This window comes from Salvelinus alpinus, chromosome 1 (genome assembly GCF_045679555.1).
Source record: "Salvelinus alpinus chromosome 1, SLU_Salpinus.1, whole genome shotgun sequence".
Taxonomy (NCBI): Eukaryota; Metazoa; Chordata; class Actinopteri; order Salmoniformes; family Salmonidae; genus Salvelinus; species Salvelinus alpinus.
In genome coordinates this window covers 68,573,914-68,589,035 of record NC_092086.1, presented here as the reverse complement: position 1 = coordinate 68,589,035, position 15,122 = coordinate 68,573,914, and the positions used below count along the sequence as shown (strand labels likewise).

Below are 15,122 nucleotides of genomic sequence, written 5' to 3'. Positions count from 1 at the left end.
CCCTGAGAAAAATCCATTCAGGAAGTAGTTTTTTGGGGGTTTTGTAGTTTTCTATTCAATGCCATTACAGTATCCATTAACTTAGGACTCAAATTGCAGTTTCTATGCCTTCTACTAGATGTCAACAGTCTTTAGAAATTGTTTCAGGCTTGTATTAAAAAAAGTGAGGACGTAAGAGCAGTCTGAATGAGTGGACCCTAAAGTGTCACAGAGCTTTTTCATGCACGAGACCAAGAGAGTGCCTTTCTTGTTTACCTTTTAAATTGACGGCGTTATTGTCCGGTTGAAATATTATCGATTATTTAGGCTAAAAACAACCTGAGGATTGAATATAAACATCGTTTGACATGTTTCTATGAACTTTACTGGTACAATTTTGATTTTTTTGTCTTCCTGTTTTGACTGCGTTTGAGCCTGTGGATTACTGAAGAAAACGCGCAAACAAAACTGAGGTTTTTGGATGTAAAGAGACTTTATCGAACAAAAGGAACATTTATTGAGTAAATGAATGTCTGCTGAGTGCAACCATATGAAGATCATCAAAGGTAAGGGATTAATGTTATCTCTATTTCTGACTTGTGTAACTGTTCTACTTGGCTGGTTACTGTTTGTAATGATTTGTCTAGTGGGCCATGTTCTCAAATAATCGTAAGGTATGCTTTCGCCGTAAAGCATTTTAAAAATCTGACACCGTGGTTGGATTCACAAGAAGTTAATCTTTAAACCTATGTAAAATATGTTTTGTTTTCTGAATTTGTATAATGAGTATTTCTGTATTTGAATTTGGCGCCCAGCAGTTTCACTGGCTGTTGAAGAGGTGGGACGCTAACGTCTCACGTACCCAAGTTAACACAGACTCATCCAACCGTAGGCATGACACTCCTACAGAAATACAAACAGTGAATGTACACAACAGAGGCATGACCCCGTTTTGAATCCTCAACTTTATTTTAAATACATTATTAGCACAGACATAAATAAATAAACGTGAAAGGATTTTTGTAGACACTGTATTTGGTCTGTGTGGGGAGGGGAAAACAGAACATTTGCTGTTAATGGCAGAGAGGTTTGTAACTCTCTTTCTTATTGGTCGATTAACTAATTTACCGCATGGTGATGTCACCACGGAAGGCCAAAACTCCATCCCACCAAAACAGACTGAAATTTCAGGCAGTCTTTTCAAACAGAGCTTACACTAAAAGTGCATTATCATAATTTTCACAATTTCACAGTATTATTCCAACCTCATAGTGTTGAAATATAAAACACAGATTAATCCCATTTTTGACTGCAGTGGGCCTTTAAGTACACAGGAGCACTACCACGAATAAACACTAGGTGGCAGTGTTTCCTTGTAGTTTATCATAGAATATCAACCACACACGAAGCATGGAGATGGAGGAAAGGCTTGTTTGAAACCGATTTGAAATGGATTTGTCTATTTATCTGCCATCATTAATTATATAGTATTCCCTCTAGTCTCCTGTTGCTGCTAATCAGAAAACCAACACCACACATTATCAAAAACAGGTCTAGCATTTAACCCTCTGAGGTATTTCTCTGGCTAACTCATCACGTTGTTTTAAGATACACTTTATTAGTTAACGGAAATGTGTCTTCTGCATTGACCCAACCCCTTCAATATACACACACAGATACACACAAACACACATTAGGTTGGAGAGGCTGGAGCAGAGGGCAGCATCCAATGAGCAGACTTTAGGGGGTTGAGTCGGCAGTAGGTGGCACCTGTGATATTGATGACAGCAACCCTCCGGTTACCAGCTCACGCCTGCCAGATTCTTCCCCCGTCGGCAATGGGATTCGAACCCGCTTCTCTAACCCTCATTTTTTTGCAGGTTATGTACAGAAAGTCTTCTATCATCTCTCTCTGGAGGGTACGCAGGTGTCAAACTCCTCTCTCTGAGGTCAGGAGGGTGTTCCAGGAGATGGTGATTGCCACTCAGAGTCAGTAGTGTGATTGATATGCTTTTGACTTCCCCCCTGGGAAGAGCCAGACAGGCCTACAACTACAGGATTAATCTCCACCATAACCACTACAACCCCCAGCCTTAAAGATCCAATGCAGCCTTTCATTTTTGGGTAACAATTAAGTATCTTACTGTGATTGTTTTCATTTCAAATGGTCAAAAAGAAACAAAAATAGCTTCTTAGCGAAGTTCAGATTCTCATGCAAGAATTTAGCTTGGACTGTCTGGGAGTGTTCTGAGTGGAGGGGAAAACTGAAAATTAGCTGTTATTGGCAGAGAGGTTTGGAACTCTCTTTCTTACTGGTCTATTAACTAATTTACCACATGGTGATGTCACCATGGAAGGCCAAAACTCCATCCCACCAAAAAACGATGACATTTCAGGCAGTCTTTTCAAACAGCTCTTACGCTAAAAGGGCTTTATCATCATTTTCACAATTTCACAGTATTATTCCAACCTCATAGTGTGGAAATATATATAAAACACAGGAAAATCATGTTTTTGACTGCACTGGACCTTTAAGAAACCATATAGAGAGGCACAGCTCCAGGTAATAGGACTGAAAAATATACAGGCTCTACCCTAAGTGCTATGTGGTATATCCCAAGGCAGTTTGCACAGGAGGAGCCTAATACAACTCTTTTCTCTTTTACAACTATGTTTTTTCAGTCTTTTTAACCAATGCCTCCAACTGTTGCCAAATACACAAAAGGCCACGTTTCTCTGGCTATGTATTAAATACGCACAATGAGCAGTTAGTTAGGTAACGCCTGTGAATGTGAAAAGAAACGTTCACCAGTGTTTCTGCTGTTTAAAAGCAGCGCAGTAGTAAGCACAGGCAGTGGTAAAGGTCGGTGTCCCAAAGAAACGTAATAAATTAAGGCACCAGCTGCTTGACAACAAAACAACAGACAACAAATGACAAACAAAATGCAGTACTCATTTTACAACTCTGCTTTCATTGTGTAATAAATCTAATGCTAGTTTGAATATCTGTACCAATAAGGGTTGTCAGAAAGGTCCCAGTAGTAGATCTGATAACCAGGGACAGGTAAAGCCTTGGGTACGTTTTGAATTGTATTTCAGAGAGGGTCAAAATAATGGCAAAGCTATTTTCCAAAACACATATTAGACTAGAGGACGGTGAGTTACAGTATAACAAACTGACTACATGATGATCATTCTCTACGTGGGGAAATCCAGTATGTGCTATATAAAAGTTAGAAGGCACATAGGGGAGAGTGGGGTAAGTTGAGCCACCCTTGTTTCTAGGAAATCATACACAAAATGTATCATTTGACCAAATATTTAGGAAGATGTCATCATTTCATGGAGTCTGTGAAGGAAGAAACCACATGGGGAAAAAATGGTAAACAAGTTAGGTCCAAATAAACAAATAAACCAAAGTAGATCATTTTATGATTGTTCTATACATCAGTTGGGGTCTTTATAAGCTTCAATATGAGGTCCGAAACCTAGCATGAAAGTGCATCCTTGAAGCTGTGTGGGATAAAATAGTCAAAATGTTTGCCTTGGGGTAAGTTGAGCCAATTGCCAACGGGTAAGTTGAGCCAATAGCAAGTTGAGCAAGTGTTTTTTTCCATGGCATAATGCAAGGTATTATCGCTGGGATATGAGGTAACAACAGATCCTGGCCTATGTTAAAAGTGTTTACAAAAGTACAAAGTGTTTGTTAGGTTTTAAACCTATGTTAAAAGATCCTTAAAATGATTAAAATACAAAAAAGTTTGTGATGGATTGTGTTTGGGAAATAAAGATAGACATGGTTTTAAAAAGGTAGCGGTATTATTTCATTCAGTACAGAAATATGTAGTCGGCTTAACTTGCTTAACCTGTCCCGGGGCTCAACTTACCCTATTCCCCGGGGTAAGTTGTGCCAAGAGACCACTTTTTTTTAACAAGATATGTTTTCAAAAGTATAACGTTTGACATGAATTCGGATTATTTGATTCACAACATCCTGAAATATATGTAGATATCTTTATTGGAAAGAATACTATATTTCCCTTGGCAGACTGATGCTGAATGTAACAAATGGTTCAAGTTCCCCCACTCTCCTCTACTGGCACCCCTCTAAAAACCAGAAGAGAATGAGGATTCATCTACTCCTCTTTGACCTCTAAACGCTACAACTAATGGAGAAGCGTATGCAAATCGTGTTTCTGTGCGGAACAGACAATACCTATCTATTCGTCAATAAAGATTGACGTACAAATATCCATGTCGAGCCCCAGTCATTTTGGTTTGCTTGAGAGGCACATCGATGCCTAATAATTTCACAGAGACGTATTACGTTCAGCAGCTGGCGCTCAAGCCTACAGTGGTTCTCTTTGTCTTCGAAGAGGAATCTGTGGTTGGAGTCTTGAAAACAAAGGCCTCATATCTCATCTCTAATCCTAATTCATTTTGTGTGACGCTACTCACAACCCCTCTCTCTTCCAAAAGCAAGTCAGCACCGTTTCACTGCAGACATAGTCTCCTACTTGTCAACATTATGCTTCATTTCCTGCCTGGCCTGAGTCTAGCCTCAGCATAACAGGCATGGTGGCTGTATCCTGTCTGGCTCTGCTCTCTGCTGGGTTTGTAGTTAAGTAATTTCCTGGGCCTGGCTAACTTGGTGGAGGGAGGAGAGCTCTGGGGGACCACAGTGCATCAGGCCAGAGCAGGTCAGATCAGGGTAGAGTGTGAGGAGGGCTGCCCACTGAGAGGCACGTCCCCCATCATATGAAAAGTGAAAAGAGCCAGGGTCTATCTGTCTGTCTAGGTCAGCTGCCTCTCACTCTGTAAAGTAGTAGTCTATGTGAGCTCCTGAAGTCTGGGGTCTGGGCATAATAGCTGTCTTTTGGGGGAATGTGTCAGGGTTAAAGGTCAATCTGAGTGCCCTGCGCCGGACAGGGGAAGTGGACGATTGGTTAGTAGTGATCTACAAGCTGTGGCCAGGTTAGCGTGGCGACTTACGACTCAAGCCGTAGTCCGCTATCCTGATATGTCGGCTGCCGGGTCCACGTTGTTGTTCTGTCCATCTTCGATAGCCTTGTTCTTCTCTGTCGTGGTGAGGTCTGCTACCTCTGTGTCTGCCACAGCCTTCTTTGACCTATCAAGAGAAGGACAAAAGCTTGATTTCTTGCTTTCTGGTAATATGATATGTAAATAAATGTTTTTGTTCATGAGATTCTATGTTACTCAGTATTAGGGGACACATTCAAGATTCATTATTGCAACTTTTTCTGTAAATACGTCCTGTTGCCTGTGGCCCAATACTTTTGCCGTACGCCATCTAAAATATGCCTAACTGTTCAGCTGAGCTTGATTGGATGGAACAGTTCTCTGGCAACTCACATTGAAACTGGACATCAAATCTGGGCGTTTTTAGACAAAACTCAGGACGACAGCAGGCTCCACATTTTGGTGTTAATGTAGGCCACCGGACTATATACTGTATCTCCTTTAGGACATATACTGAGTCTCCTACCTTTCTCTGTTGAAGATGATGAAGTCCCTCTCCACATTGTTCAGGCGCTGCTGGAGCTGACCGTTCTAGGGAATCAACAGAGGTTTGAGAACACACACACACACACACACACACACACACACACACACACACACACACACACACACACACACACACACACACACACACACACACACACACACACACACACACACACACACACACACACACACACACACACTCATCTTTTTTAAGACATTAAAGATCCAACAGTTATGTGACCCAGATAACGGTTGTTGGGACTCGGAGAAATGAAGAAGTAGGTAGATGGATGAAGTTTCGCAAAACTTTAAAAGGAAATACATGAACTCTCTCACAGCTCCACTTGCCCTACACTGACAGTGTCACACATTTAGATATGCTAATAATGTGAGAACAAAAACACCTCCATGACGACCTGTCCCGGCAGCTATATGGCGTTATGACAGGCGTGTTCTCGCTCTCTCTGGGCGGTGGGTTAGTGGTAGGCAGACTGATGGGGCCAGATTGGGCCTCAGACGCCTCGCCACTATAAGTTTGTTGACCCCCTTTACAGGCCTGCCAATCAGCCTGGAGAGCTAGTACAGGTGCTCTCAGAGTGGGGCGCCAGACCCTGGCAGACAAGAGAAGTAGAGCACAGAAGGAGAGAGAGAGAGAGAGAGAGAGAGACAGCGAGACAGAGGCCTAGGGGGTAAGGGTAGCTTACGGAGGGCTTGGTTTTTCATCATATGAAACAGAAAACAAGCAATTGTTACATGAAAATAAGTTCTAAATAGGAGGGGGAACAGCATCATCTCACCTCTCGTTTCATGATGGGCATATTGACACATGTAGCCTACATGGAGTTGGTTTAACGCACATCCAAAACGGGAGTTGGCTCAAATAATGTAGTCCTACAATACATGTAGGCTAGACAAAAAGGGGATGTCCCTTGCTGGTCCCAAACTCCATCTTTTAATAAAGCTTTGGTGATTCAGATTTATTCAAAGCAGTCTCACAAGCCAAACCCTTTATTGATAGGCGTGGCTACTTGGCGAACGCATCGGGCAAGACAAATGAAACCAAACAGAAAAAAAAACATGTTTTTATGTTTATTAATACGAGGGTTACTGGCCCCAAAATAACATTTCTCTTGTTCCATGAGCATAAGGGCACTGTGCATCACGGCTGGATAGGTTGTGCTTCCGCTCACAAAATCAAGGCGTTACTGCTAAGACCTGCTTTTCATTGGTCTTAAAATTCCCGAAATGCGCTGGAAGAAATTGACATTTTTGCACTCGTTTTCATGAACACAACTCAAATATTGCCACCCCTCCCACCTCATTGCAAGCATACTGATTAGGGGTTGCAAAGGGAGGGTATATTTACTGCCAACCTTTGAAGTTTAGTTGTCTCTAACTCTGGACCTCTGTGTGGCCATATCACATGTAAAATATATGAAGATATTTTATTTTAAAAATGTAATATAGAATGGCAAACCATCAACCTAGTGAATACCATTAGTGTTTAATATGAGGTTTGGACTTGTATTTATTTGACTATGTCAATATGTATTTTCCATTAGTGTTTTGGCTTCAAACTGGTGGCAGTTGAGAAAAAAGTAAATAGTTGAAAGAGTTGCAGAATTATTTGAAAATAATGCCATTGTTGATTAGGTACTTTAAAAAAAAATTAATTAGGCTATTTTCTTGAACCATATTGTCTATCTACTAGAAACTCATGCACAATAAATTAATACTCAAATCAAATCGCACTTGTCACGTGCCGAAATGCTTACTTACAAGCCCTTAACCAACAATGCAGATTTAAGAAAATAGAGTTGAGAAAATATTTACTAAATAAACTAAAGTAAAAAATGTAATAAAATTAAAATTAACTCAATAAAATAACAATAATGAGGCTATATATGCTATATAAGTTTAATTCTGCAGAAACATAGAAAAGATGATCTATTGCACTATAGATTGTAACGGACTCTTTCGCTCTCCTATAATCTGATCAGAATGATGAGTACAAGTCAATGTGCGGGGGTACAGGTTAGCCAAGGTCATTTGTATATGTAGGTAGGGGTAAAGTGACTATGCATAGATAATAAACAGTGAGTAGCAGCAGTGTAAAAACAAAGAGGGGGTGTCAATGCAAATAGTCTGGGTGGCCATTTGATTAATTGTTCAGCAGTCTTATGTCTTGGGGGTAGAAGCTGTTAAGGCGCCTTTTGGATCTAGACTTGGTGCTCCGGTACCGCTTGCCGTGAAGTAGCAGAGAGAACTGTCTATGACTTGTGTGACTGGAGTCTTTTACAATTTTTTGGGCCTTCCTCTGACACTGCCTAGTATATAGTCCTGGATGGCAGGAAGCTTGGCCCCAGTGATGTAATGAGCTGTACGCACTACCCTCTGTAGTACCTTGGTATTTTGGTATTTTATTAGGAACCTTACGGTCGGTTGCCGAGTAGTTGCCATACCAGGTGGTGATGCAACCGGTCAAGATGCTCTCAATGGTGCAGCTGTAGAACGTTTTGAGGATCTAGGGACCCATACCAAACCTTTTCAGTCTCCTGAGGGGGAAAGGGCGTTGTCGTGCCCTCTTCAAGACTGTCTTGGTGTGTTTGGACCATGATAGTTTGTTGGTAATGTGGACACCAAGGAACTCGCTCCACTACAGCCCTGTCAATGTGAATGGGGGCGTGATCAGCCCTCCTTTTTCTGAAGTCCAAGATCAGCTCATTTGTCTTGCTCAGGTTGAGGGAGAGATTGTTGTCCTGTCACCACACTGCCAGGTCTCTGACCTGCTCCCTATAGGCTGTCTCATCGTCATCGGTGATCAGGCCTACCACCGTTGTGCTGTCAGCAAACGTAATGATGGTTCTGGAGTCGTGCTTAGCTATGCAGTCGTGGGTGAACAGGGAGTACAGAAGGGGACTAAGTATGCACCCCTGAGGGGCCCCTGTGTTGAGGATCAGCTTGGCAGATGTTTAGCCCCAGGGTCCTTAGCTTAGTGATGAGCTTTGTGGGCACTATGGTGTTGAGGGCTGAGCTGTAGTCAATGAACAGCATTCTCACATAGGTGTTCCTTTTGTCAAGGTGGGAAAGGGCAGTGTGGAGTGCGATTGAGATTGCGTAATCTGTGGATCTGTTGGGGAATTGGAGTGGGGCTAGGGTTTCCGGGATGACGGTGTTGATGTGAGCCATGACCAGCCTTTCAAAGCACTTCATGGCTACCAATGTGAGTGCTATGGGGAGGTAGTCATATATTACCAAAATTACGAAAGATTCCGGTAACTTTCGTAAATGACCCGTAGCTTTGCAACAACAGTGCTGATATTAGACAGGTATATTTCCCAAACCTGGCGCATGTTGTGGAAAATGCCAGAGCACCAGATTTACTTGATGAAATTCCCGACTAACATGCGGTTGGCACTTGCGCCGCCGTAGCGCCAGCCAAAAATAGAGCCCAGACAGACAGACAGACAGACAGGGGTGGTACGGGATGAGCTCTCCACCTGTAGAACGAGAACCCCCTGTGGAGCAGACAAGGCAGCCAGGCTGAGCAGCGTAGTGGAAGTTCAGAAGTTAATTATGCCCAGCTGTTTGATTAAAACATTTAATTTTACAAAATTAACCTCGAGCGATCTTTCTGTTAGCCGTTTTCCACGATGGTAAAGATGCAGTTGACGTCATTGTCTATTTCAATTGTACAGATATGGCCTCAAGACATCAATTCGGTGACATCATTGTGTACAATAACTATCTGACCGCCATACCGTTGGTTCTGACCGTTACAGATTCCGCCTCCATCTTAGTCGTAGAAGTGAGTCGGGTGAATGGAGGATGGAATTTGCACACTGCCCCAATGGATACTCGGATGACGCAATCGTCATCGCACTGCACACTGCCCTATCCCATCGGGACAAGAGGAATACTTACGTAAGGATGCTGTTCATCGACTGCTGCTCAGCCTTCAACACCATAGTGCCCTCCAAGCTCATTACTAAACTCAGTGCCCTGGGTCTGAACCCCACCCTGTGCAATTAGGTCCTGGACTTCCTGATGGGCCTACCCCAATTGTTGAATGTAGATAACAACACCTCTGCAACGCTGATCCTCAACACGGGGGCCCCACAAAGGTGCGTGCTCAGCCCCCTCCTGCACTCCCTGTTCACCGATGACCGCGTGGTCCCGCACGCGACAAGTTTGCTGATGATACAACAGTGGTAGACCTGATTGCCAACAATGACAAGACAGGGAGGAGGAGGTGAGGGCCCTGGCAGAGTGGTGCCAGGAAAATAACCTCTCCCTCTCCCTCAACATCAACAAAATGAAGCAGCTGATTGTGGACTACAGGAGACAGCAGAGAGAGCAGGTCCCCATACACAGTGGAGAGGGTGAAAAGCTTCAAGTTCCTTGGCGTGCACATCACTGACAACCTGAAATAGTCCATCCACACAAACAGGAGGCTGAAGAAATTTGGCTTGGCCCTTGACCCTCACGAACTTCTACAGATGCACCATTGAGAGCATCATGTTGGGCTGTATCACCGCCTGGTACGGCAACTGCACTGTCCTCAACCACAGGGCTCTCCAGAGGGTGATGTGGTCAGCCCAACCCGTCACCGGGGGCACACTGCCTTCCCTCCAGGACATCTACAGCACCCGGTGTCACAGGAAGGCCAAGACGATCATCAAGGACCTCAGCCTCCTGAGCCACGGTCTGTTCACCCCGCAACCATCTAGAAGGCAGAGACAGTACAGGTGCATCAAAGCTGAGCCTGAGAGACTGAAAAACAGCTTCTATCTCCAGGCCATCAGACTTTTAAATAGCCACCACTAGCCGGCCTCCGCCCAGCATCCTGCCCTGAACTTAGTCATTATTACCAGCCGGTTACCACCCAGTACTCTACCCTGCACCTTAGAAACTGCTTCCCTATGTACATAGTCATTGAACACTGGTCACTTTAATTGTGTTTAAATACTGTTTAACCCACCTCATATGTATATACTGTATTCAGTCAAGGCTCATCCTATATTACTACTGCTGTACACACCTTTTATTTTCATATACTGTCTACACTGTCTATACACACCATTATATACATATACACTGAGTGTACAAAACATTAATAACACCTTCCTAATATTGAGTTGTACCTCCTTTTGCATCGGGGTATAAACGCTACAAGGTAACGAAAGCGTTCCACAGAGATGCTGGCACATGTTGAGTCAAGTTGGCTGGATGTCCTTTGGGTGGTGAACCATTCTTGATACACACTGGAAACTGGCACCTACTACCGTACCCCATTCAAAGGAGCTTAAATCTCTTATCTTGCCCGTTCACACTCTGAATGGCACACATACACAATCCATGTCTCAATTGTCTCAAGGCTTAAGAATCCATCTTTAACCCCCCCTTCCTTCCTCTACACTGATTGAAATAGATTTAACAGATGACATCAATAAGGGATCATACTGTAGCTTTCACCTGGATTCACCTGGTCAGTCTGTCATGAAAATGTCTTGTACACTCAGAGTATATGTATTTATATTCCGCACTCTGACATTGCTCTTTCTGATTTCTTACTTTATTTCATTTGGTGGGGATTTGTGTGTATTGTTTTGTATTACTGCACTGTTGGAGCTAGAAACAAAAGCTGCAACTACGGTAAAATCTGCAAAATATGTGTGCCCGACCAATACAATTTCATTCGGAAGGATGGGCCTATGTATGCTGTTCACGACAAAACAAGTCCAATTTCACACTGCATTATCTGTGATTTAATTGAGCTAATTCTACTGTCCATTATAGGTTCAACAGCAGAGGGAGAGAGAGAGGGGGAGGAGAGAGATGTAGGGAGATAGAGAACATTGTAGAGGCTGAGAAGAAGACAGAAAATAAGAGAGAGAAAGAGAGAGAGAGGGTTGCGGAGTCAAACAAGGAGAACATAATGTGGGGAGGAAGAAATAGAGAGGGGGAGGAAGGGGGAGACAGGGAGGAAGGAGGAAGCCTGAGGCAATGAGCCAGCAGCAGGGTGAGATATTTGGGCAGCGCCCCGCCTGCCATTCATATAATATTGATCTGCACTGCTTTAGAAATGGTTACACGTAATGGGTCTCTCTGTCTCTCTCTCTCTCTCTCTCTCTCTCTGCACTACAGGCAAGATAATTATGTGTCCTCCTTCCTCTCCACAAGTGGTCCCAGAGGTCCCTCCGTAAACACACAAACACACACTCATGCATGCACGAAGAAACACAAGCATGCGCACAATGCTGTTTTCCCATTTTAGATAGTTGTGGGGGGGAAAGTACGCTTGGCTCACTGGTTTTATTTAAAAATGCATGTAGTTAAGAGCACTTCCAGCTAGAAGGCATGTATGAAGCATTCTTAGTATGGTTCACAAAATAGAACTGGGAGGCCCAATGCTTTGAGGTTCCTATCTCCAAGACGTTGAACAGTATTCTTCATGCCACTGGGCATAAACTGGTTAAATCCAACGTAATTTGTCAACGTATTGTGAAATGGAATCTCCTTGGAAAATACATTGGATTTGAAAAAAGTCATCAGCGTAAACTGTTGTTTTGAGGATACAATTTCAACCACAGGATTATGTCATCCTGGTAAGCAATTTTCAACATAGACAAAATATGTTGCATTTTTACGTTGAAAACAACGTCAGCTCTTCGACGTAATATCCACTATAAGAAAAAAAACGATAGGCTAAGCGGCAGGGGTGTCATGCACCCCCGCAATTTGAGGGGGCTGTCAGGGTTGTGTGCGGAGAATTATCGGAGTCAAGCGCAGGACACAGGTGTTGAGCGAAACCACAGTGTTTTACTCACGATTAATGGCAAAAATTCCACAAATGGAAATAATCACAAACACAATGTATAAACCACAACCACTAACGCACAAACAATCACGGACAAAACAGAAATGAAAGCCAGAGGGTTAAATAGGGAACATGATAGGGGAATTGGAACCAGGTGCGATTAATACAGACAAAACAAAACGAAACTGAAAAATGGATTGATGGTGACTAGAAAGCCGGTGACGTCGACCGCCGAACACCACCCGAACAAGGAGAAGGACCGACTTCGGCGGAAGTCGTGACAGGGGCACAAAGTACGTGAGGATGGCTGGAGGGTGGCTAAACATAGGATCAATACGTTTTATCTGACTGTGACTGCCGATAACTTCAGAACGAAGTTGATTGCAAATACAAAATTGCCTAAGTATTTGCAATTGTTACAAACAAGTGAAGGATAGAATGATGCTTCAAATGAAAACCAAGATGATACATAGGCTACATGGGCCTGTATAGGCTAATTTAATCATATTTAAATCTATTTCATGTTCAATCAATTGAATTGTATCTTGTGACTGTCATTTTTGCCAAAATGTGTTTCATGATGTGTGACAACATTTGCGCAATGCTCTGCCCAATCTGTGATTTACTGCATTATTATTTGGTAAGCATAATAAGTCGCCTCAATATCCTATTTGCAGCCCTGGGTGGTAATATCGCTCATGTGGAATGATTCTAATGTTAAGGTAAGATTTGAATGGAGAAAGCTGGTCTGAGAGCAGCTCTGCTTTTCTTTTGATCCTATCAGTATCGACGCATGGTGTAACGACGCACTTAGTGAACATTCTCTCTCCGTGCATGTTTGGGAAACACTTAAAAAGCTGCCTCGTGAATAATGATGCATCTGGTACTATCGTCATAGTGCTTAAGTTACATCGCAACTGGGAAACGAGGCCCAGGGCTAGCTAAAGCCAACTTCATAAAATTGCTAGGTGTCTAGTTGTACTACAGGGAAACCACCAAAAATATACAGTGGGGCAAAAAAGTATTTAGTCAGCCACCAATTGTGCAAGTTCTCCCACTTAAAAAGATGAGAAAGGCCTGTAAAATGAGGAAATAAAATCCAGAAAATCACATTGTAGGATTTTTAATACATTTATTTGCAAATTATGGTGGAAAATAAGTATTTGGTCAATAACAAAAGTTTATCTCAATACTTTGTTATATACCCTTTGTTGGCAATGACAGAGGTCAAACGTTTTCTGTAAGTCTTCACACACTGTTGCTGGTATTTTGGCCCATTCCTCCATGCAGATCTCCTCTAGAGCATTGATGTTTTGGGGCTGTTGCTGGGCAACACGGACTTTCAACTCCCTCCAAAAAATTTCTATGGGGTTGAGATCTGTAGACTGGCTAGGCCACTCCAGGACCTTGAAATGCTTCTTACGAAGCCACTCCTTCGTTGCCCGGGCGGTGTGTTTGGGATCATTGTCATGCTGAAAGACCCAGCCACGTTTCATCTTCAATGCCCTTGCTGATGGTAGGCTTTGTTACTTTGGTCCCAGCTCTCTGCAGGTCATTCACTAGGTCCCCCCGTGTGGTTCTGGGATTTTTGCTCACCGTTCTTGTGATCATTTTGACCCCACGGGGTGAGATCTTGCGTGGAGCCCCAGATCGAGGGAGATTATCAGTGGTCTTGTATGTCTTCCATTTCCTAATAATTGCTCCCACAGTTGATTTCTTCAAACCAAGCTGCTTACTTATTGCAGATTCAGTCTTCCCAGCCTGGTGCAGGTCTACAATTTTGTTTCTGGTGTCCTTTGACAGCTCTTTGGTCTTGGCCATAGTGGAGTTTGGAGTGTGACTGTTTGAGGTTGTGGACAGGTGTCTTTTATACTGATAACAAGTTCAAACAGGTGCCATTAATACAGGTAACGAGTGGAGGACAGAGGAGCCTCTTAAAGAAGAAGTTACAGGTCTGTGAGAGCCAGAAATCTTGCTTGTTTGTAGGTGACCAAATACTTATTTTCCACCATAATTTGCAAATAAATTTATTAAAAATCCTACAATGTGATTTTCTGGATTTTTTTTTCTCATTTTGTCTGTCATAGTTGAAGTGTACCTATGATGAAAATTACAGGCCTCTCTCATCTTTTTAAGTGGGAGAACTTGCACAATTGGTGGCTGACTAAATACTTTTTTCCCCCACTGTACAGTATATAATCATTTTACAGGACAAATCTGAGGGGGCACAGGGCCTATGGGCATGACGCCTCTGCTAGCCGGCACCTCCTTAAGGAGAGTTGATCTATCTACATCTATCCCTTCCGTCTCCCGCCCAGGGTTTTATCCAAACCCAGCACTGCTTAGCTTTGATATTTGTCACTTACTATTACCAATGTGCTATCGTGAGAATGATTGTTGAACAATCTCCAATTAATAGATTCAGTGTTGCTATCGAAGTCTTTCCAAAGGGTATGTTCAACAGAGCAAATGAAATGTAACCATACTTCAGCAATCACATCTCATCAACGATGCTAGTTAGGTCTATATACAGTAGCATTTGGGAAGTAATCAACAGCTATTGTTTAAATTCAGCCCAGGATGAAACAATACATATAGGCAATGTTCGTTCTAATGTTTTTCGTCAGTGAGCAAATTTCAGATCTGCTGAGCGCAAACTTGAACTTTGTGAGAATTCTGTGCAACGTCCGGTGCGCGTTTACTGTGAACACTGAGGCTGTACCCGCTTTAAGTTAGTTTTAACAGTGGTCAAGTAGGCTACTGTAGCTATTTGATGATAATGTAGGCCTACCAGAGT

The 15,122-nt window shown here is 42.9% G+C and overlaps 1 protein-coding gene across 2 annotated transcripts in view; it reads right to left on the bottom strand.

Annotated features, from left to right (window-relative positions):
- Window positions 1-925: 925 nt before the first annotated feature.
- Window positions 926-15,122, bottom strand: part of LOC139583970 (serine/threonine-protein kinase 32A-like) — an 81,889-nt gene continuing 67,692 nt past the window's right edge. The window contains exons 12-14 of one of the 2 annotated variants that reach the window (XM_071415467.1): window positions 5,486-5,550; window positions 4,972-5,107; window positions 926-3,328 (exon numbers count right to left, since the gene is read on the bottom strand). In XM_071415467.1, coding sequence (XP_071271568.1) covers window positions 4,990-5,107; window positions 5,486-5,550 — 183 coding nt within the window. In that variant the 3' untranslated portion in view covers window positions 926-3,328; window positions 4,972-4,989. Of the gene's footprint in view, window positions 5,108-5,485; window positions 5,551-15,122 lie in introns of both variants that reach the window. The other variant, XM_071415459.1, reaches the window with a different exon arrangement.